Source organism: Convolutriloba macropyga, chromosome 13, assembly GCF_964194025.1.
Source record: "Convolutriloba macropyga chromosome 13, txConMacr16.3, whole genome shotgun sequence".
Taxonomy (NCBI): Eukaryota; Metazoa; Xenacoelomorpha; order Acoela; family Convolutidae; genus Convolutriloba; species Convolutriloba macropyga.
In genome coordinates, this window is record NC_134480.1 from 24247013 (window position 1) to 24272492 (window position 25480).

The following is a 25480-nucleotide window of genomic DNA, read 5'->3' on the forward strand; positions in this document are numbered from 1 at the left end:
TATGAGAAAATGAACTCAATTGATCTTAACAATACAAATGCAATGCTTTCATTGTTTCTGGATTTTATTAAAAAAATTAATCACCATAAGGAAGAAGTCAACCAACTGCGTTGACGATGTGACCAACTGAAAAGAAGAGAATGCAAAGAGAGTTAGTAAATTGGAACGTTATTAATTTTTTATGTGTTTGACCTTTCCTGGGGTAGAGAACGGTGGTGATTAGCTGGTACACAAAATTATGGAGTTAATCAGGTCAGTACAAATTCCAACTGAAACTCATGATATTGCTGCCTGCCATTACCTACCCGGGAAATGTAAAAGAAAATACATAGTTAGAAGAACAAGAAAGTTATGTTTTTAATCATCATCAGCGCGATGCGGTATGATTTAGTCGCAATTCGTTTTTTGATCCGGTTTCTATTGAAGAGAAGAAAACAAATCTTCTCGTAACAGCGAAAATACAACTTGGTATCCAGTTGACAATCGACATCAAGTTCATTTTCATGTGGAAAATAATGGTAATACCGAAACACAATGGGGTGAGGAAACAGTAGAGACGTTGGCAATGGAACCTTATGAAAATAGGAAAACATCATCGGAAAGAAGTCGGCAGGTGGCTTTTCAATCACCTCAAGGAAGTATTCAAAAGCATTGTGGTACAAAACAAGTGGACAGGGTGGACGAGTTATGCTCATTGACTGAAAAATTATTCAATTTATTGTTTCAAAAATGTCTCCACCGTAAAAAAGTACAAACTTTAACGTTGAATGCACTAACTTCTTAACCAATCTGAGCAGTGAAGAAAATTTTTTATAGTCTGCATACATCATTGATTGTCACACTAAAAACGAAAGTCGAAAATTTGTGGGTTTAAAGACTCAGTCATCGAGATTTCATTAAGCTGACCTCGTAGTTTACGTTGTTAGATTAGAAAAAAACCCAGATGCTATTGCTTTAACTGTGACATGATAGTGACCAACCTGAAGACTATGATCTACCAGGTTATCAGACAATAGTGTCAAAATTGAGAAAAAACGCTGAGCGACGATCTGTGGAGTAGCTGTTTTACAATAGAGATAGTCTTTACTATGCAATACAGGTCACTAAGAAATTGAATGCTTAATTTTACAAATGAAATAAGATGAGAAATGTTTGCAAATTTTTTTGTATCATTTATAAACCTGCGTCTTTGAGGTTAAATGATTTTGAACCAAAGCTGAAAAGCTTTTTAAACTTTTTGAAATTTTTAAAACAGGAAAATTTAGTATTTGTTGATTTAAACGTAGATATTTTAAAAAGAGAAAAAAGTACAAAGGAGTATGAGAATCTTTTAAGATCATTTGATATCCAAATACAAAACTCAATGCTTACAAAAGTTTTCAAAATATGGAAGAGTTGTTTTGATCATATAATCACAGAAACTAACATAAAAACTGAAAAGCAATCGACGACAAAAGCGATCATTTTATACTAACTGCTGATTATTTATATCAGGCCTAAACAATTGAGATTTCAGTTATCGGTACTCACGCAAAATTTGAAAAGAATCCAAACAGACAAAAAGCTGAGTTTTCTTTTTTTCTTGGACCAGAATGTCAAAAAAATTCTGAGAGTTTGAATGTTAATGACTATTTAAGTACAATGATCAAGAAAGTTATCAAAACTTTGAAAAAAAATGCGCTCAAGAGGCTTTTGAAACAACTCTTTCTCCTGAATCTGCAAGCTGGATTACAAATGAAATCAAAAACGCTATTGTAAAGAGAGACAAATTGTTTCAAAAACGGATAGCACAGGCTACTATTGAAAACCAATCTAGATATAAACAATTAAGGAACAAGGTGACTTAATTGAAAAGAAATGGGAAAAAGACAATTGTTTCAAAAATCTAGGCGAAAAACCGAACACAAAAATAGTTTATAGGACACTGAAAACTCGCAAAAAAAATACAATGCAATCGATTTACCAAATCCTGATAATTTGAACGATTACTTCGTTTCAATAGGTCCAAAATTATTGGCAAAATATAATAACAAGAAAAGCAGCTGTAAAGTCCGCAATAAAAAAAACGATTATACTTCATCAAAAAATAAAATCAGAGGTTACAAAAGCTTGAACAGACTGAAAAACAAGAAAAGTACTGATCATGATGGAATCTCAATTGAAATTTTGAATTGTTGTTTTCCCATTTTTGAATGTCATCTTGCAAGGGCCAACAATTATTGTTTGCTGGTCGTTTTTATCCCAGATTGATTAAAAATAGTCAAAGTGATACCCCTATAAAAAAGAGATAAGACTGACCCTGGTACTTACAGACCTAACAGTTCACTGAGTACAATAAGTAAAATTCTGGAGAAGATCTTACTGAAGAGGATGATAAAATTTTGTGTACAACATAATTGCTAGCGAATAATCAGTTTGGATTTAGATCTAAAAAGTCATTTTTGCATGCAGTTGCCAACATAATGGAGTATATTTGAGTCGTAACAAATCAACAGGGCAAGCTACTTTTATTGACTTAAGCAAAGCTTTCGATGCAAAAGATCATAAAATATTGTTACTAAAACTAGAAAGATATGGCTTCAGTGGTCCAATTTTAGAGCTATTAAAGAGGTAGTTCACGGGGCTCAACCAGTTTTTAAGTGCAGGATGCAGAAACCAACAGAAAAGCAAATAGTTTGTGGCGTACCTCAGGACTCTGTTCTTGGCCCTTTTTTGTTCATTTTGTATATCATTGATCTCCTCGCAGTTCGTAATGAAAACATTTTACATATGTTCGCAGATGATACTTTTCTTGTTAATGCCAGTAATGACAATAATTTGCCTCTACAAATGGATGTTGAAAACGTTTCCAACTGGTGTATTACTAACAAATTAACTATTAATTATAAACAATGTGTATCTATAAATTTCGGCAAACCCACAAAAGAAAAAGTAAAAATCAAGGACAATGTTCTGGATTACAGAATATCTTGTAAGTCTTTAAGAATCTACATTGGTAAGAATTTAATATTCCTTGAACACGTTGATTTTGTCGTTTAAAAGCTTAACAAATTTTGCGGACTAATGTATCGGGTATGACATTTTTTTCCAAAAAAGTGTCTTCTAATGTTTTTTAACTATTTTGTCAAATCGATCATAACTTATGGTCTATTAGTCTATGGATACATAAGCAAAAAAGTAAGAAAAAATTCTTAGAGTTCAACAAAAAATCATTCGAGCAATTTTTTTTTCAGGAAAAAATATGAATCCTTAGGTTTTATACTAACTGATAACAAGATACATACTGTAAACGAACTTTACGTGATTGAACTCGTTAAAGATCTTTTCAAACAAACAAAATGCGAGTCTCCGCTACAAAACATAATTCCGCAAAGTCTAGCAATCATTAAAAAACAAACGAGATGGGGTTTAAGAGGTCTATTTCCCCCACCAATTTCAAAAACTACAAAAAACAAAAAGTCATTAGCTAACTTGCTGAATAAAACATACAATTGTCTAAAACAATTGAACTTCTTGCCCGAAAATATTGAAAACTTTAGTTTTCAGCAAGTGAAAGCACATATATCTAAAATAAGTGATTTTTAAATTAAAGTTAATAGGGATGTTTTTACCCTGTATTACTAACTTTTAATACGCTTTAGCAAGGTGACATCAATTTTTTTTGGGTTTGTTACTTCTTTGCGTATATGTGCACAGACTTGAAGAGCAAGTATGCTCATTTTGTTTCCTAGATGGATTGTAATTGGATATGATTTTTTGAAATGTTGTCCAATTCACTCCAATTGAATTAACTATTTCTATTTCTATTTCTTGATATATGTAATTAACCGTTAGGAAAGGAATGGTTAATCATATGATGTATTATATGAGGAGCAACTACAGTTGACAATATTTTGATGCCTTTCAGTTGAGATTACGATCTTCTTCATAGTGTTATACGCTGCTCTGGCTGCATTCTGGGTTGGTCTCCTCTATCTAGTCCAACTGAGACTGCCAGACATTCAAAGTGGACCTCTCTACACTGACTATCTCACCCATAGGGGACCAGGTCACTATTACAATCATATGCTACATGTTATAACTAACTTTGAATGGTTTCATGAGACCTTGGCCGCCAGGATTTCCCAAGTTCAGGTCAACCGTCTTGGACCAAAGTGACCTCTGTTCTGACTATTGTGGTCACAAACCTTTGACTATATATCGTGCCCTTTGATCAAACCATGCCAGACCGAAAGTTCCAGGCCATTCCCGGGACTTCGGTGCGCCCGAAGATGGTCTGATTAGATGTCACTTCGGTTGAGATACCTCAACCTGGGTTCCTTGTGCTTAAAATGAATGACTTTCAGATTTTGCACACTTCATTAGCTAACTGTTCGAGACGGAAATGAACTAAATAATAACATTGTCATGCGTGCGACACAATAATCCAGAATTTTGCGCATTTTCTATTGTTTCTGCACTCGATCTCGCAAGATCCGGCCTTAAGACCGTATCTTGCGAATTTGAGCTCAGAAACAAAGGTGTTCGCTCAAACAAGATCTGTTCTGGCTAAAGGTTAATTTAGTCAGAGACCTCAACCGTACGCTAAATCATTGTGAACTGTTTAACTCTGAATAAATAAACGAAATTTACAAAACTCAATTTTTTTCAGTTTAAAATACATTTTGTTGAACTTCTTTTCAGTTAAGATTGGTTGTCATTGATGAAAATGTTTCTCAATGACGTCTTGAGTCACGCAGTCGTCGATATACGGGTATTGAAATATGAATTTAGACTTGCAACGTACTGGGAAACAAAAATAATAATAATGAGAAAATAATTTTCCCAGTACTGATATGGACTTGGCGATTGATTCTGCATTGAATTGAAATGAACTTACTCGTCCAGCGTTACAGTAATTTTATAAGAAAGAGCATCAAGTATGTAACAGTCAACGAACAAGAGCCTCCAAAAAGAAACAATGTCCAACGACAGGTTGAGGTCCTCTAGAATGCAAAAAAAACAATGAGTCATGTTCTAATATCAGATACACAGAAAACACTATAAAAGTGGGGTTCTAAATGTTTCAGAAAAAAATGAATGGAACGTATACATATTTTTCAGGAGTACACTTGATTCCCAAGCCCGAAGTAGTCGGTCGAGACAAGCAGAAAATCTTCAAGATGGAGAATGTTGACTCATATTTTGAGGAGGTGGAGGCGTTCCTCTCCAGTGAGTAAACTAACTGATCATTTGTGTAGCAACTAACAGCTGCAATGTAAACCCATTACCCCATCAATTTACATTCACATTGACTGTAACCTGATGCATTCTTCTAATGTGATCATTCTTATGTATATGTCAATATGTTGATGTAGTACTCTTAGAGTGAAGCTATCAAGAGATTAGCAGAAGTAATTTCGTTTCGAAACGCAGCAGTATTCTAACCTTCTCCACTTGGAACCATTAATATTTACTTCCGAATCATTGCTGGATAAAATATTAACGGGTTAATTTCAGGATAGTATTCGTGCAAACTTACAAACGGTTGAAAAAGCTATTATCAAAATCATTTCTTATACAAGTTTTGAGACTGTTATTATCTGCATGACTTAAAAAAATTGCCACTATTTAAGTAACGAAATACTTCATAGCTTTTGGACATCATATTAAGCTCTTATTTTTTTACTACAGTTTTTGAAAAATTAGCGCAAAGATAGTAAGATTTCCCCAAAAGTTATTTGACCAAACCCTTCCCTTGACCAGATTGGCGTCTACAATAAAAAGTCAATTTTGTTCTTCCTCCTAATCTTCAATTTACATCACAATAGCTCTTAATTGTTGCTTAGTTTTAATGTAGAGTGCTCTTTGAATTGTTGTGGAAATGCGGTCCGCAAAACATTGAATGAATTTTTACGGGTCAGTTGTAGAAAACTGAAGGAGATTGTTATATTTAAGTTTAGCGAACAGAGTTAGAGTAGTGTCGCGAATACACTATCTCAAAATTATACAGGAATCGCGAAGCGAATCCGTAAATAAGTGTGTTTTACTAAATTTGCTTAATGGAATCGCGGTGCAAATCCAAGGTAGAGTTTGACTTGAGTAAATTAAGAGCGTTTACAGAAACAACTTGAATTCAGATTGATAATCGAGATTATAATTACTTATAATAAAATACTGTGTACAAACTATGAAATAATTTAGTAGACTAGCGGGAACATATTTATACGTGAATAATAAGAAGTCATAACCTTAGTTATGATATGTATGATATGAATATTAAATAGAGGGTTGATTGATAAATGCATTTACATTTTTAAAATCAACACAAAGAAGTACTAAATTGGTTGAATACAACAAAAAGTAGAATGGAAAGGTGTTGCAAATGTTAAGTTTAATGAACAACAAGATTAAAGTTTATCTATATATGCAAAGCATATGTAGGTGATTATTGTATTGAGAAATTGGAATGGCAATTACCACACAATAAATTAGAAAATCCAAATAAGATTGGATTTGCAGAGCGAGTACATTGTAAAATTATAGCATGTAGATGAACAAAATGAGAGAAAGAAAATAAATTGCACGTACATAACGAAGTGGATTCGTGGAGCGAATACATGAACAAATTATATATTGAAATTAAACAGCAAATGAAATAAATTACGTTTGATGTACACAATGAAAATTGGAAACGCAAGGCAAATGCATAAATGAATTATGATGCTGTAGTTTATCAAAGTTTGCAAAGTTTAAATTTCTCACTAGATTTCATTTTCAGCGTCCCACACTGACATTTCAAGTTCCTGCTCATATTCATAATATCTGATTCGGGAATCAGGTGGTGAAGTCTGTCCTAATTGCAGATCAGGTTGGGGTGGTGATGGAATTCTTGACTGCTCTGCATCTTGAATAAGTGCAACTACGGAATTTTTGGTTGTGAGGCCTTTCTTGTCTTTCTTGGTTTTGCGTTTCTTTGGTTTCGCTGAGCTTGTAGAAGCCAAGGAACTGGTTGGAGAGATATCCGCTTCAGTAAAACCGTAGAACGGGTCGTTTTCGTTTACGGCCTTCAGTTTGGTCTTCAGAAATAGGGGGTATGGATGATGTCTGTGGAGCCTGTGGGGTAGGTGCAGGTGGAGCCGGTACAATTGAAATTAATGTTTAATCTGAAGTCGTTGCGTTCTCGTTCGATTCATTTGGATTAGTGTTGCGACGACGTTTAAGTTGTGGCTTGACTGGTTTACGCACTGTCAAAGCATGTGAAACATTTGAATTTACTGATGAGACTACAGATGTAGTATCACGTTGTCGGTGGCGGATCTTTATTTCGCCCCTTTTTTTTCTTCAGATCGTTACGGTGCTTTGCAATTTTGGTTTCTGTTGTTTGTTCATATGGTGCGGGGCGTCGTTGCGCATATTTCCATAGGTTCGTAGATCTTTCGGCTTTCGTTCCAAATTTTGCAAGGTCACTGTCACGAACTTTTACTGGGGGTCGTCCTGGCTCGTTAATAATGGTTGTTGTTGGCGATGACTTCGTCACAAATGATCCTGGTTTAAGGACCTCATAGAGACCTGCTAGTTGTCTTGCTCTCTTTCAAACGGTGCTATCTTTGTCGTTTTCTGCTTTGTTAACCGTAAATCAGAAACTATTTGTTTAATCGCTTTGGACGTTGAGAATGTATCTTTATTTTCAGCTTTCATACAAGATAAACGTCTTTTTATTGTTTGAATCATTCGCTCCACCAATGCAATAGCTCTATGATCACCGAACGGAGCGTCGAGAATGTTAATATTATTTTCATTACAGTAGTTCGTAACTTGTTTACCTACGAGACAAGTTGCTTGGTCTAAACGTATTGTTCGCGGGATTCCATGATTTTATGCGTAGTCACGGAGGAATTTTACTACATTTACCCCATTAGCATTGTCAAATATTCTAGCTGTCGGATACTTGGAATAACGATCGATACATGTTAAGAAATGAATATGTTTATCGTTAATTATCGGACCCCCGAAATCAATTTGTATTTCTTCATTAGGTTCTTGACAAGCTTTGTGTGGATGCCATTTAGATTTTGGTACAATAGGTTTTAAATTCTTACCAAATAGATAATATTTAAAATATTCAATGGCCCAAATCTCACCAAGCAATTCTAGTTCATTTATACTATAACGTTCTTCATTGCTATTAAGAAAACGAGATGCAAAAGCCACCGTTTTCCACCTTTCACAATCTAATTGCTCAAGCGCAGCGCCTAAACCTTGGCGAGATGCGTCGCATTTGATTCGCGTTTCTAGTGTCGGGTTAAAATGAGTATTTTCTGTAGCGTTTGCAATGGCAGTTTTGATATTCTCGAAATGTGTTTGGTGATTTTCATTCCATATAAATTTTTCACTTTCTCTTTAATAAAGGCCGAAGAGGGTGGCATATTTTGGCAAGATTAGGAATAAATTTACTTAAATAATGAACGCTACCTAGGAATGATCGTAATTGTTTCAATGTTTTAGGAGCTTTGATTTCTGCAATTGCTGCTGTTTTAGACTCTATAGGTTTAACACCACTTTGTGAAAATGTGAAACCAAGCCAATTTATCTGATGTTTTGCGAAGTGACATTTGCTTAAATAAATTCTGAGATTATCAGCTTTGAGTTTCTGCAGGCATTTGTAAACGTATTTGAGGTGCGATTCCTTATTACCTTTGCTAACCACAATTATATCATCAAGAAAACAGTATGTGTTAGACAAACCAACCAGTGTGTAATCCATCGCCTTTTGAAACTCTGCCGGCATATCCGTAAGACCATAAAATCCCGTTTTAAAACGATACGTACCCGTTGCGTCGCCACAAATGATATTGAAATTACAATGACGTACGGTATCCGGGTGCAATTTTAATTGACTATATGCGTATTTTAAGTCAATCGTCGAAAAATAAACATGTTCTCCATGATTAGAGTCATTAAGGTGTTGTGAAATCGAATCGATAAGGCTATCTATATCTGGCATTTGATACCTATTTTTGTGTATTGCTTTGTTCAGAACTTTCGAATCAAGAGCTAACTTTACGGATTTGTCCTTCTTATTTGTAATTACGATAGGAGAAATAAAGTTTTTATCAGAGCATTCTTGTAGTTTTTCAATATGTCCTTGTTCTAAAAGTTTCTTCAAATCGTCAGATACCTTGTCTAACAGATTGATAGGAACACGATGACCTTTTTGATGTGATGGGCTATAGTTTCTATGAAATTTTGAACGAACTATATGTACTTTGGACTTACTAATTCTGGAGATTAGATCAGGAAAATCGATTGCAATCTGTTTTTTGATTGGACAGTATTCTTGTTCTACCTGATTGATTGTTGTTTGATTATCTGATTGTTGAATTGAGAGTCTGAGAGCAGGAAACAAATCTCTACCCAACAGTGGAAGGTGACCATCCGTCACTACATGAATTTTTATTGGATTCGCGTACCAATTGTTGCTTTGAATTGAAGTTTGAAGAATGCCTAGCGTATGAATAGGCTCGTTAGAGAAAGTTTTCAATTGTTTGGGATTCGCCTCCTGTATCAACTTCGAGTTTGAGTCTTGGTAAACGATTGAATTTGCCAATGATTCATTTATTATTGTGCATACGCTACCCGAATCCACCAAGACATTCGTTGCTGTATTTCCAAGCACTACAGGAAGATTGATCGCTTCCACAGAAGTTGCGAAGTCTGTCGAAGATATTGCAGCTACACAATATCTGATGAGTAGTTTGATTCCAAATCGGGGTCAAAATCAGCCGAAATTTGATTGACGTCCTCAGTTTGGTCATCTTTTTCTACATTATTAACCCGCGGTGGTGTTCATAGTGGAAAAGGGAGTAGCATTTGCGATGCGCATCCGTTTTACTTGATTCCACAGAAATGGCAAGTTGTGGGCTTTTTCCGTGCGGTGGTGTTCATAATGGAAAAGGAAGTAGCATTCGTGATGCGCATCCGTTTTACTTGATTAACGGTTGAGTTGAGCTCAGTTTTGTTTGCGTTCATTTTGAGTTGATTGAGGGTACCCATTTTGATGTTGATTGCTATTGCTAATGCTTTGTCGGGTTCTACCGTTTTGAATATCTTCATTTTGCATGTTTGCGATGAAAACATCTCTGATAATAGTATCCCCTTTTTCTCCTAGATCACAATTCTCCGAAAGTTCTTTCAGATGACCATAGCATTTCTCAATCGGTTCTCCCTTTTGCTGTTTCCGTGTAAGAAAGAGATATCGGTCAAAAGTTATGTTATGAATTCGAATGAAAGTTATATTCAAAACATCCCAAAAATTTTTTGTTGAAATTTCATCTACATTAACAGTCGAGTTTTTCGAATTAAATACTCGTCACCCTTCCGTACCCAGTTTCAAGTACATCAATGGAGATGCTTTTCGATCACAGAGTTTCCACGGTTTATCTCCGCATAATATGCCTACCGCTTCAATGCGTTGAGAATGATTCTTCCACGCTGTATTTGCCTGTTCGTTACGGGTGCGTCGATCTCGTTCTGATTGTGCTGTCGGGTTTTCGACTGCATCTTCATAAGCCGGTTCAGGAAGCAGAATAACATTCTCTGGAGGATTGGCTAATAGAAGATCTACTTCAATTCCTTCGCGAGCAAGAAGTGCAAGTTTTAGTTGCGTCCTCCAATACTCCCATCGAAGTGGGGGCTCTGGGGTTGCCTTTTCCCAGAAGGGTTGAATTCCGAGTGGAGATATGCCGCTGTCTTTTATTGCTGGCAGCGCCATGTTATATTTAAGTTTAGCGAACAGAGTTAGAGTAGTGTCGCGAATACACTATCTCAAAATTATACAGGAATCGCGAAGCGAATCCGTAAATAAGTGTGTTTTACTAAATTTGCTTAATGGAATCGCTGTGCAAATCCAAGGTAGAGTTTGACCTGAGTAAATTAAGAGCGTTTACAGAAACAACGTGAATTCAGATTGATAATCGAGATTATGATTACTTATAATAAAATACTGTGAACAAACTATGAATTAATTTAGTAGACTAGCGGGAACATATTTATACGTGAATAATAAGAAGTCATAACCATAGTTATGATATGTATGATATGAATATTAAATAGAGGGTAGATTGATAATTAGGTGCACATAAAGGTTTCGATATATATATATATATATATATATATATTTATATATATATATATATATATAAATATATATATATATATATATATATATATATATATATATATAACAAGTTCCAAGAACAAGTTCCAAGAACTTGTTCTTGTAACAAGTTCCAAAAACAAGTTCCAAGTCAATGAGAGTCAAATTTGATCATCCAAGTCAATGAGAGTCAAATTTGATCATCCTCAACAAGTTCCAAAAACAAGTTCCAAGTCAATGAGAGTCAAATTTGATCATCCTCAATCTGTTTCAAATTTTTTAATTGATGTTCTTTAGTTTCGGTTCCACTTTATTTCGTTAGTTATCCACTTTCACATGGTTTTGCCTAATTAGAGGCACATTTTGTCACCGTGAGTTCTACGGAAAAGGAATCATTATAATACTGAGCAGTCCAATTTTGTTTTTAGTTTTGCTTTAATTTCAAACTCACCATGTAAACGTGTGTGAAATTAAATAAATCATGTTAGAATGATTAGTTAATGGTCTAGATTATTCGAAAAGCAGCACAAGGAGCTACCAATCACTAAGAGGGAAATCAATCCTTGATGGTTTTAGCTTCCCTTCAAATAATCATAATTCAAAATTTTTCTGTTGAAATATTATTATACTTGAACTCAACACGGAATCCGTGCAAAATCAGCGATAAATTAAAATTTTTTAATGCGATTAGAGTAGAATTATAGATTAGATCTATAATTCTTTTCAACAAAAGATTTTCAAATTTAAGACCAAACTTTTATTCAAGAAAATTGAACTATCTACAAATATCAATTCTGGAGCTTGAACCCGTACTTGAGTATTAGAGCCTTTCAGCGTTGAGCATTTCAAAAAAACTTAATTCAATTCTAAAATATTGCATCTCCAGAAAATTTTACGTTTTTTTTATTTGATGTGTTCCTTGATTATAATTATATTATGGTCATAGAGCTCGGCCAAGATAACTTTATGCTGTATAGTCTTTATTCTTAATCTAGGTTGTAAACAAAACCCATTTAGATTATTGGCTACGACTTGCTACGCAAATTAAATGTTACAAGTACCCGCACAGAAGTTCGAATCGTGTATCAAGAAAACCTTGTTGGCGGGAGTTCAGCTGCACATAATATTTTTATGCTCTAAATTTTTCTGAAAAATCTAGATTAGCCAGTGTAACATGAACAGAGTACTGGCCATCCAGAAAAACAGAATATCTCTAGACGGATTCAGGTCTGATTTGCTCTGCCACCACCCTCCGGCTAATGTCTTAAATTTTTGTACAAAGTTTGAATTTTTTGCTGAATCTTTAGGTCTAGAGTTCAACTTTGTGATAAAACATGAGTTCTCAGTATTTTTTAGATCAAATGATATATCAGGTTTCATCAAGTTTCATTATAGAACTTTGCCGGAAAAAGTTTAGTTTTAAAAAGCAATGACTTTGGCCATTGAAAAAGTAGTTCAATTGTAATTGAATTTCTCTGTTGCGGTAAAAAAAATTTTTCTCTGAAAATCGAATACCCATTTTAAATTAAAAATTTTATTTTGCAAATTAATTGAACCGAGTAATTAATTTTGCATGCGGTCAAAAACTTTATAGCAAATATAATTTAAAGCTAATAAACAATTTCTTTTGTGGTTTTCTTTCAAAATCTCCACAAATATCCTCAAAAATGTCATCATAAGGTAACATCATCCCGTAACTTTGTCCAATGGAACGTCTTTCTTTTTTGCTCTTTTTATATTTTATTTATTTTTTCTTCTAAGGAAGACTTGTGGTAGCATTTATAAACCAAGAAATTGATTTTCATCATTGGGTTGAAAGAATTGCGATAACTGCAGCCCTCAAATGCTTTCAGTTTTTTATCTTGCGTACCAATGGTTAATAATTATGATTTTTGAGACGTAATTTTTTTGCGCTTTTATGTTAGATAATACATTTGTCTGTTGAATTCATAGCTATCTATTTATAGTTTTTGGCAGGAATGTTTTACGTTTCGAAGCTGTTAGTTTATTTTTGTTCCGAGCTACTTTAGTGGGGGGAGGAACTATATACTCAAAATGGGTTTTCGCGTTCAGTCAATTTTGGCCTATCGATATAATCATTGTAGAGAGTTCTGAGTTGTATCATTAAAAAACCCGTCGGGCACAGAATATGGAATTAAAAACTTTTTTTGTGAATTTGTTTTTTAGAGGGAGTTATCTCGATTTTAAGTTTTGTGAACGTTCGGCCGAATTACGTTGCTTTCAATGAATTTTTCCCTAATATTTTTCGAACTCTAGTCCATTTTACTAAAATGCAATAAAAGTTTTAGAGATGCTGTGATCTTTAAAGATTTAAAATGTGTTGCTGAATTCTTCGATACGAGTTGTATTGACTAGAATTTACGCCAAATTTTTCGTACTTTAAACTTCTGTCGTCAAAATGGGAATAAATAGGCTATTTTAACCCATGTTCATAAATTTTTCATCAAGTAGACAACTAAAACCTGTGGACATAATCTTCGTAAGCTCAAAAAGAAGGCTTGTTGTACTCACTCTGGCTTTAAGAGTTTTTTGCAATTAAAATTTTTCCAATTTTTTGGCATGTATGTACCCAAAAATAATACAAAATGCATTAATCATTTTTGATATAGTGAAAAAATTTTTTTATCTTGAAAAATTTATCTATTTCGCAAGTTTTTGATCAATTAAAATGCTTTTAAGACGTGCAACAACATCAGGGTTGATTTTAAGCTGACGATGGAACCCTAAATTTAAAAAATCCTAGATTTTATTGGGACGTGGCATTTTTTAAAAAAATATCTTAGAGAATTTCAAATCATGGCTTTATATTGGACGGATACTATATACAAAAAACGAGGCCCAGCAAAAATTGTGTGGTTTCACAGCTAAGCTCATGGTTTTTATGGCTTGGATCAAATAATTCCTTACAATTTTATGGATCTCTTCTGTTTCGATTTCATGTGTTACACCTTTGTAGTCCAAGGACTGAGTCTCCCTAATTAAAGGTCAAACCCGCCTCTTTAGGTTTTCTAAGTGAACCTAGAAAAGATTTCAGTTGTTATCTGATGCTTCTTGTGAAATTGAATACACTTGTTTTAAGAAAGTTCGATGAACTTTTAAAGTTTGCCACTATTTTGTCTTATTTCTCCGAAATTTTGGCGTAGTCTCTGTAAAGACAGGCCAAAAATGCATAATCCTCTGAGTCATCAATTAATTTTTTGTTTTTAATAAATGATTTCCTGTGTTTCATACTAGGAGATTTCATTTTTTTTACTTTAGAGCATAATTTTACACTCTATAGGTTCATTTTGTTTCCATATCGAGTTATCAAATTATTGGCAGGTCCAATTGAAGGAATGCATAGTTGAAAGGATTCGCATCATTAAAAAGGCGGAAGTGAACATGTCAATTTTTTAAATCAAATAGTTGATGCTTTCATGAGCTGAGACACTGTTCTCCCGCAAAATTTAGTTGATTTTTTCAACTTCTGTTTGACTTTCCTTTTAATGTTGTACAACATATACCTGATAATGATAATTTCAAAAGTTTACAGTTCATAGCTAACGCTTTTAAGGACTTTCAAATTAAAATTTTTAGAAAAGACTTTTTTCACAATTCTCCGTTTGGCCTTCATTTGTGCCACCATGACACTCAACATCTTTAGCAAGAAGTGTCAACTACTTTTTGTTGACTCATATATTATTTTCCCTGTTGTTTATATGTTTTGAGTGGTGGCTGCGACATGTTAATTTCATAAATTTCGGATTTTTCGATACTGTATTTGTCGGCGTTTTCTAGTGTTGTGACTTAGTTTTATTAATAATAGGCCCAATTGGTTTCCTGAGGTGCTGCAATTTAATCCATCTTTTTAAGTTGAAATATTTTGTCTGTTTTGACTTTTGAAACTATTTGTTTTCAAAAGCATACTTTGATTTTTGAGTTTCGCCATTTTTTCAATCAACCCGGTCGCATTGGAGACAGGTCACATATTTTTTCTACTGAAATATAGGTTAAATTGGTTTGCTTAGGTTTTATCTCATGCGAGTTTGGTTTTTGTTATTTTTTTTGTATACAAACATCGGGTTTTGGTCGTATTTATTGTTTTTTGTTTGATTTTTATGATTGTTTATTCTAGTAGTCCTGTCAACAACAATTTTCATCAGCCCTCTAACTTGGCATTAATTATTCCAGTAGTGGTTTGCTGAACTATATGTATGTTTTTCAAAGTTTCTTTTATCTCTTCCTCATCTGCTAGACAATTAAATCAAAATGTGGATGAGCGGGGTCGGATCATTATGTGCAAACGCATATTACCGAGCCTCCTTGTTGTTTCATAGATTAAAATTGTTCTTTAGTTCTTTTTTTCTTAGCATTTGCTAAGAATTGATAGAAAGTTGACAAGAAATTTTTTTTAGCATATTGCAAGTTTTGATAATTTCGAAAATTTGCATTAATCTATCACTTTATACTATAACGATCTAAGGGACGAATTTTACAAAACGCAGTTCAATTTTTTGGCATTTTTTGCGTTTTTGTTTTCAGATCACACACAAGGCAACAATTTGGGTGACTGCAGTTTGAACTCATTCAGGAATCAGTGGAACTCAAAAGCATTCTGTTTCTATCTTTACATGAATGCAGTGAGTATAAAATAGGCTAAAGTATATCGGAAAATTTTATAACCTTAGCGATTTTTTGACAGCTCCGCTTTAATGAGAGAAATCAAAATGTATTTGGATTTTGGTTTTTTAAATCTGGACTGAACATTTTGCAAGCAATATGCGACGACTAAAATTTTTAAAAAACCTGTTTCATTGTTTTTGCAATACATGTTAGGGAAAAATTTGTTAACTGATATGGTCTCCGGACCGTCTGAAATTGCCAATTAATTATTAAAAATTTGGCAAAACATTTTTTAAAACTGGCATACTATTACATACTATTATTAGGAGATAAATATTGGTTGTAGATATGTTTTTCCAAATTTTTAATCTTTAATTGGGATTGTCAGACGGTTCGGAGACTTTCCCCAGAGTTCGACTTACCCACTCGAGTTTGATTTTTTCCCAAGTAGGTATGAATAAGCTTAGCAGTACTAAGTTAGTCATAAAAATAATTTTGTTCGTGTCTAACTATTTATCGAATCAACTTAGGGGTGTGTTTGCTGTTTCAGGTTCACGAATTTGTCCCGAAACCTTTAGACGGCAGTGTTTCCCTCAAATGTGGTTCATCAGTAAGCATTGTTAGCGTGAACAAACCAAGAGTATCAAAAGGGCATTGAAGGACAGACAAACGTTTTGTAATTCTTTCAGTGATCAGATTTAACCTAATTTCGCAGAAGAATAAAGACTATTCTGTGACCTATACCTTTCCCAATAGCCTTAATAGCCTTTGTAACCCCCAGTTGACGAACCCCATTCTAACTGGGTATTTGCAACTGGGTAACCCAAATTGCATCTGCTAACATCTTCTAAATTGCTGCGCACAGTGACGAGATATCTCTTCATATTGCTTTGATGAGCTCATCGAAAATTTCGAGAGCATGAAAGTCTGATCAGAACTTTCGGCATATGTGAGCTAACCGAAGATTTAGTTCTGAGACGGACTGAGCAGAGCTCACGCCGTTATCAACCTGCGTACATCTGCATTCGATGTCACTGATGTGAAATAAAGACAGATGTCACTGATATGAAACAAGCACCGGTTTCTGAGGTTGTGAAGGGGAGAGGCGGGTCAATTCTCATTACTTTATTTCAGAGTTTTAAAAACTAAAATTTGAAATTTTAAATTTTAGAAAAAGTGGTACGACCAGTTCCTGGAGGGTGAGCCGACCTACTACCCGTCTGGAGGTTTTGACCAGAGCAAATTTCCCTGGACTTATGGGATGGACTGGGACTCAAGTGCCCCTATAGTAGCTGCAAAAGTTAAGTTCAGCAGTAAACTGGACGATGATGCCGAGGGACGCCTCAACTGCAGAGTTGTTGCATCGTAAGTGGTTACTTAGTCCAAATTGAGGAATGTCCAAACTAAGATACCAGACGGAATTGAAATCTGATCAGACCCGAATTTGACCTGAAGCGAACAAAAACAGTTTGAACATAGTAATTATTTGAACATTGAAAAAATGCGTGACTGAGCAAAATTGAGTAATTTCCACAAATGTTTGATTGTGAAAGTAGAGCGAGTAAAAAATCTCACTTCGAAGTGATTTTGTTTTCTCAGAGTAGAGTAATCGTTCCTAGATTTGTCAACTAATAATCATAAGCATTTGCTTTTCAGCAACAGTAATTTGTGTGTCTTACTCATTGAATGGGATGCACCTAGAATGATGTGAGTTTTGCAAATACTGAAAAAAGTAAAAACGTTAGAAGGAGAAATATAGAAAAAAGTGAATTGAGCGTTTGAAGTCTTCATTGCAGCAAAGAAAGATCATCTTCCATAAATTGGACAAACCCAGATTTTGAAGCTTCAACTTCTCTACATGAAAAAAGCATCTCAAAACTTTTGTCATTTCCTTTGATTATTTTTTTTTTGGACATTCAAGCAAAATTATTGTTCCTACCCCTGTTGAGGGGGTAGTAACTATATACTCAAATGGGTTTTTTTGTTCAGACAATTTTGACCGATCAATGCATTCATCGTAGAGAGTTGTGAGTGGTATTATTAAAAAGCCCGTCCAGCGTAGAATATGGAATTTGAAAGATTTTGAATTTCATTTTCTATAGCAAGTTATCGTGGTTTAAATTTTTGTGAACATTAGACCGATTTCCGTTATTTTTATTCACATTTTCCGGAATTTTTGCATAAAAATTCGTCAACTATTCTGAAATTTGTTAGCAAAAGTACTGTTAATTTTAGTTTGAAAGATGAAACGTGTTGCTGATTGCTTTGATTTAATTTTTTTTGTCTAAAATTTTGGAAGTTTCAAAATTCAGCTTTTTTCTTCAAAAATTGCCCGAAAAAAGATTGTTAGTGCGCTTTGATTAAATTTTCCGGGAGTACATACCCATAGAGATCAACAACAATCTTTGTACACTAAAAGAAGAGCGAGTCCTACTTCCAATTCCATTGAGGGTAGTCTGGAATTAAAATTTTGCCGTTTTTTACTATCTTTGCTCTATGATTATCAAAAATTCAGGATTTATTTTCGAACTTCTAACCAACATATTATCTAGATCCATAACAATTAAAACAATTGAGTGTTCTTAAAGGATAACCAGCAATAGCACGCCTCGATGGTGTCCACTTTTGCACTGATACAATCGAGAAATAATTCGTATTGTAATCAGTCGGTCTTGTTAAAGAAAAATTTGATCTTTTTTATGTTAAAGAACAGAACCATTCAAATCAAAGCTAAATTTTGATAGGTCCAATTGGTTTCCTATGCAGTTCCAATTAAATATTTTTGGTTTCTTTATTCCAAAGAACATGGTCGTTTTGACTTTTAAAAGAGTTTGATTTTTAATTACACAATGGCTGATTGAACGTTGGCACTATTTTTCTCTTCATTTGGTTAGTTTGTAGCTGAGTGTCAGCAAAGAAAGAATGCTTATCTTTCGTCTTCCTTCTATTGAAATAAAAATTTGTGTTTTTGCTGTTATGCTCAATAATTCATGGTTTTCTGGCTTTGATACAACTAGATTTCACAATTTTTTTATTTTTAAGCATTGGCCATATTTTCACGTTTTCACGTTTTTTTTTTCTCGTTTTGTCAAATTTTCATATTTTTGACAGTTCACGTATTACTTTATTGTCGTTCAAAATAAGGCACATTTGATCATATAAAAGTCTTTAGAGGCATAGATTTTGGTTTTAACGGCTAGGACACCCCTTTCTAGAAGAATTTAACTGAAATTTTTCTTTTATCTTTAGCTGTCATTTATATTTTGTCTTTCCAGTCGTTTTAACTCTCCTGGATAATGAAAAGTTTCAGTGTTTTTTATGGAGGAATAAAGGAGCCTATCTTTTCATTTGAGTAGATAGCTGATGGCTTTCTTGACTTTGAAATCAATTGTTTTCAAAAACAAAAATGATTTCTTTTCGAGTTTTTGTTCTGCTTTGTCTATATGTTACCCAGTCTCGTTAAAAACAGGTCAGCTTTGACAAGGAAAAGTTGAGGGAAGGTGCAAGTGTATAATATTTAATGTTTTTAAAGAATTGGTTATGAATTTACTGGCTTTGACCCTGGCTTCGACAAGAAAATACAAAAGTTTTACTTAATTTGCCTTTTTGTCTTCTTCTTATCTATTCTACTAAGAAAAGTCACAATAAAACTTTTTTTGGCGTTCGAGGAAGGCTCAATTTGAAAAATTTTGAGGGAAAATATGGCTTTACGGCTTCCCCTTTTTTTCCGGCAAGTTTTTATTGAATATTTGTTTGTTTTCTCTATTTGTTGTTCTTTTCGTAACCGCTTAACAAATTGAATAATTACAGGTCTTATTGCCCTCCTATGGAGGCTTATAAGATTCCTAAACATATTGGATTTTTTCAAGTGCTATCTAATAGTTTTCATTACTTTGAAATTAATTTTTTTTAGAATTATAAGCCTATTTTTTTATTTGCTTTTTTTTCTTTTTGTCTAAATGTTACTGAGCCTTATTATGGAGAGGTACCATATTTTTTTTCTATTGAAGCACAAGTTTCTTCTTAACATCAGTTTTATCTGACTCTTATTTGACATTGTTACTAAGTTTTTTTTTAAAAAAAGGACATTAGATTTTGGATGTAATTAATGTTTTTTTATTGTTGTTCGATTTTGTTCTTCGTCTTGACTTGCTTTCTTATTAATGGCTGATCTCATCAATCTAATACGGCATTTTTTACTCTACTGAGTTATTTGCGTAGGAGGCGATCTTTTTATTCATACGTATTTTTTTTGAAAAAGTTTTTAATTTTTTGGGTCTTTCTATCTGTTCCTCATTTGGTAGACATTTATGCCAAAAATCTGGATGAGCGGTGTCGGAAGTTTATGTGCAAACGCACATTACCGAGCCTCCTTGTTGGAATTTAGTTTGTGATTCCAAAATGCAATTGCCTAGCGAAATATAGGCGTCTTGTTTTGCAAGAATGTCCCGGGTTGACCACCATAAAAGAAACTTACCAAGTATAAAACGCCATATATGGACTTTATGGAAACTTACTGAACGATTAAACAACCAAGCGAATTTTTGAGTTTGGTTGATAAGCAGTCGAAAAGCCCACCTGCAGCTTCAAAAATCGTTTCTGTATATGAAATATCAAAATTCTGCACTTTACTTTTAGTGTGCCTTACTTGCCATAAAGCTATATAGCTATATAAATCTATAGAGCGTACCCAATCAGCACGTTCATTTTGGTTGAGTTCCATTCTAAATGTACCTGTTTGAGATGTGTTAACTTTAATAACTGAACGCCTTGTTTGTGGAACAGCTGTTATGATCTTTCCAAACTTTTCGTTTCAAAGAACAGTAGTAACTGACACAAACAAAAATATAATGAACGTGTATACGACTATACCTTACGCTATGGTTATTTCTGCAATTCATTTTGATACCCGTTTGCCTACGTCACGCACAAAAGTTTAAAAATCGGCGCGTTTTATTTTGAGTGCACGTTTTTCAGTATGATTTATTCAACCGTCTAAATGCACACAATATCTGAATTTTGCTGTTCTGAAAAATATTTCAAACTGGAGTTAGCAAACCCTATTTGATGAACAATTTTTTAAATAAATTTCATAATCGCATTTCTATCAACTTTCAATATTTTGAGACTAATTGAAACCCGAAACCCAATTTTCGGTAAGTTTATTTTGAATGTTGAATCAAGATTGCACACGGCTGCTCAAAATGGAACAAAATTGTAGAGTTTTTTTTGAAAATCATTTTACATTGGAACTGATTATTCCCAAGCTCAGCTGTTCTTTTTTGTTTTTTTTTGCCTTCACTATTAAACACTTCAGCAAAACAAACAATTTTAATAAACTTCAATTTTTTCAGCCATCTTCATTCAACAAACTTCTCTATCCGTTCTAATTTATGTACTGTTTTCACAGATAATCAAAAAATATTATCTATCAGTAATGAAAAATTGAAAAATGTTAGGATCGAATTTATACATTTTTTTTTAAATAGCAGAGCAGATCTTTTAATGCATTCTCTTAAATTCACTGCTTCTACAACAGCAAAGTAGAACCATTTTAACAGTTAAATCAATCAAAAAAGTATAAAAAAATTAGCAACGAACTAACTTCTTGAGATAAACAAGGAGGCTCGGTAATGTGCATTTGCACAATGTTCCGACCCCGCTCAACTACGTTTGTTCGAAAATAGTTGGTGCATCCATTCAATTGGATCGCTTTATGCTCAAACCACCACATGAATGAAACAATGACTCATTAAAGGTCCGATGATACCTGCCTTTAAAGAAAGTAAAAAATGAATAAAACAACAAAATCAAATAAGGAACAAGCATTGTTTACGCCAAAAACTCAATATCTATCTATTTTTTAATAAACTTAAGCAATAAATAAATAAAGAATATAGCATCAGATAAAAACAAAACCATAAAATGACTTGCATTTCACCACGAAAGTATAAACCCTAAATCGATACTGAGAATAATTAACAATATGATGAAAAACACAAACAAAAATTTAGATAACACTATTACACATTTTGACAAAATTTAATTTTGGAGTCATGAAAGCAATTAGGTTTCAATTGAAAGCGTTCAATGGTTTTATTTATACCTCCAGACGAAATGTTTGAGAACTGTTTTTATCCAGAATGATATGCAGGCAAAAATCAAAAAGTCATTTCAATTTTGCAACGAAACGGTGTCCAAGACTGTCAGATCAAAATCTATCCGAGAGAAAAAATACAATCAATTGCGCGTTTTGTGATATGCTGCTTGTCTTTAATGTGCCATCAATGGGATAAGAAGACAAGACCGCAGAAGAGATCCTCAAATATTCGAAAATGTCTAAAAATGAATAAAAAATTGATGAAAATTTGTAGTATAAAAGCCAAAAACCGGCTCATCATAAAACAGTAATGAAGAATATGCTATGAACCTTTTGAAAAAAATGCAACCTGTTTTTTTGCTGAGACTGAACTAAAAGTTTACTGAAATATGATTGAAACAGGCCAATCTCAAAAGCCATTTTCCAAAAAAAACAAAATTTTCAAAAAAGTAAGACAGAGCAACTGATAATTTTCAACTGAAAAATGGTAAATAGTTTGATTTGCTACCGCTGGAGAAGCCAATTGCACATGTCATAAGGGAGAACGAGTCAAAAGACTACACATTAACACTTAAAACATGCAGAACTCACAACTTCGTAAACAGTTTTTGGCAAATGGTGTTGAAGACATAAACCTTACACTCTTCGCTGAAGTTACAATGTATTTTCATTGGCCTCATGTTGCTTTCTAACTTTTCTGGTTGGTAATTGAGATGTTAATTTGAAATTTGAAGTTGCTGTGTGTAACTAAAATAAAAAACAAAACGGCAAAAGTAATTCAAAAAATATATGCACTAACCAATTACAATCCGAATAAATTATGAACAATGAAATTCCAGAACTAGACCAAATATGGTCTTGGTCTTGCTGCTCCTCCATTAAAGCCAAAATTGTTTCAAATGTTTCCGAAATAACTAAAATGACGAAAACTTTTCATATCAAAAATAATGGATGAACTTGGAATACATGTCGGGTTATATTTCCGATAATCAATTATGTATCAATTGTAAGCGTTAGATATTTGCTTTGATAACCCAAAAAAACTAGATATTTAGCTAATTAGGTTCAGTCATACGGCTCCAAAAAGAAAATATAATGCTGGCAAAACTTAAAAACTTAGTAAAAAATTATGAAAACTATTTGTCGGAGCCATAAAAATCATGTGCTTTACTCATATAACACAATGTTGTTACATTGGACCTGATTGAAGCATAAAAAGACCTCTGATTAATTGAAGCTTTTAAAACCTCTCTTGTCATTGGGATTAAAAGGATGCAGAAAAAGGACAGACGCAGAATACATTCCGAATCTTCTTTCATTGCAAAAATGGCGAGGCTACAACTGGCCTTGCTCTCGCTTCGCGGCTGTTAATGATTTTAAATTTTCTAAAAAACGCTGAAAAATGGGTTCTGGCAACCAAAAATCTCAATATATCAACAATAAGCTATGCCTTTTTTTTAAAAACAAATATTGGTTTAAATTAGCGCAGGAGTTCAAAAATGTTACTTCCAGAAAAATTTTGTAGGAGCCGCAGGTACAAATAGTACATATCTAATTAAAAGAAAATTGTCTCAACAGTTTGTATGTCTGCAACACCGGTCAAACTGGACAAAATGGACCAAATAGGCATGTTTGATACCAATTTTCATGAATGTGGGTCGGAAGGAAAACACTTTTCATCGTGAATTATTCAATCCAAGTGAAAGTAAAATCAGTACGTTGACTGTATCCGTTTTCAGCATATTTTCACGAAGGGAAATGAAATCGGACTTTAAAAGGTTCTTGTTTGGGAAAATGATGTGCGCATTTACTTTCTCTTATCTCACTTTAGCCATTAAATTGCTTTTCCAACACTACTATGGTTTAGACGCGTTTTTTAGCGCATACTTAACGCTAAACCACTATCAGTAGTGGGAAATTCTAATAGCAAGTCTAGGTATAAGTACTGATTCAGAGCTATGGCTATAACACTTTTTAGGCTTGTTAGTTTCGTGCAAGTCTTTACACATAAAGTCTTTTCTACTTTACTCATAAATTTTAATAGAGAACGAACATCAAGCATACTTCATTTTTGGGGTTATCATATATAAACCTGGAATTTTGACCAAAGTATTGATTCGATTGAGCTGATACAAAGCACGTTCAATCGCCCGTAAACTGACCACTTTTCCGGGGTCTTAAAAATTGATACCAGGTTGGTACGAAAAGATACCAAACATTACTGGGAATTCACAATGGGTCATTTTAGGTAATTATGGACCGTTTTAGGCCATTTTTCACAGTTTTCAGCCGAGCTATTGTCACAATCAGTTAGTTTTCGTCAGCGGGTTACAATTATTCTTATAATATGTGAGTTAAAATTGATAAATTATAATGTCGGCGAACCCATTGTTCATTGGGCTTCATTTCTTGACATGGTTATCAAAAATCTACGTCTCTTATATATATATATATATATATATATATATATATATAAATATATATATATATATATATATGTATATATATATGTATATATATATATATATATATATATATATATATATATATATGTATATATATATATATATATAAGAGACGTACTTTTTTGTCATGAAATGAAGCCCAATTAATAATGGGTTCGCCGACATTATAATTTATCAATTTTAACTCCCATATTATAAGAATAATTGTAACCCACTGATGAAAACTAACCTGATGGTAACAATGGCTCGCGGACTAGTTGGAAATGAGGCTATGGAAGAGTTTGCAAATTTTGCACTGATTCCTCTTTTTGGCGATTTTGGGTCCCACAAGTGTTTCGGACCAAAATTGGGTTGATTTAGTACTACAGGTCACCGGGTCATCAAAGAAACCCTGACTGCGTTCCCCATTTTAACAATTTTTCCGTGGTTTGCTAAGTTTGGAGATTTTGGTTATTTTGGGTCTAATTCGGCTGAAAACTGTGAAAAATGGCCTAAAACGGCCCATAACTACCTAAAATGACATATTGTGACCTCCCAGTAATGTTTGGTATCTTTTCGTACCAACCTGGTATCAATTTTCAAGACACTGAGAAAGTGGTTGAAAATAAACTTCAAAATCGTGGCACGTTCCGAAATTTAAGGGGTTAAAAATCTTCTTCAACTTAGCATATATAACGAGTGACATTTCCGGACCAAATTCCCCAAAGAAGTTGACCCTGAATTAGAGTATCTAAGACTAAAAAGGGACTCTGATTAGTTTGCATTAAAATTATTGGGCTGTCTCTTAATATAGTTTTGTGCGGATTGCTGCAAACATGATGGTTTTATTCTTTTGGGAAGCAGGAACATTCCTCTACAACATCAGAAATATTATTCAAAATCTCAAGCTAGCCTCCCACGCTGAGATCCAAATCCGAAACCAAGTATATCCTGGCCTAAGATGAAGGAACGAGGCGTCGGGGGGGGGGGGGTGTTGTGCGTTCTCAATTACATAGCCTCGAAGGTCCAGCTTCAAATTATTTTATATACGTTTTTTTTGCATTTCAGCAATGTTCACATTGACCTGGAGAAACCCAATATTGGAATGGTGGACTTCAGAATCAGAGCGGCTTAAGCACGAGTTGACACAATCGGAATGAAGAAAAAAATCGCGAC

At 33.8% G+C, this 25480-nt stretch overlaps 2 protein-coding genes across 3 annotated transcripts in view; one reads left to right on the forward strand and one right to left on the reverse strand.

Annotated features, from left to right (window-relative positions):
* Positions 1–25480, reverse strand: part of LOC142351527 (uncharacterized) — a 60829-nt gene that overhangs the window by 34094 nt on the left and 1255 nt on the right. The window lies entirely within an intron of this gene.
* LOC142351528 (sodium/potassium-transporting ATPase subunit beta-3-like) overlaps positions 1–25480 on the forward strand; it is a 37912-nt gene that overhangs the window by 4795 nt on the left and 7637 nt on the right. The window contains exons 2-7 of one of the 2 annotated variants that reach the window (XM_075403600.1): positions 3908–4048; positions 5104–5211; positions 15680–15777; positions 16311–16370; positions 16932–17125; positions 25373–25471. In XM_075403600.1, the coding sequence (XP_075259715.1) occupies positions 3908–4048; positions 5104–5211; positions 15680–15777; positions 16311–16370; positions 16932–17125; positions 25373–25439 (668 nt within the window). In that variant the 3' untranslated portion in view covers positions 25440–25471. The remainder of the gene's footprint in view (positions 1–3907; positions 4049–5103; positions 5212–15679; positions 15778–16310; positions 16371–16931; positions 17126–25372; positions 25472–25480) is intronic. The other variant, XM_075403599.1, reaches the window with a different exon arrangement.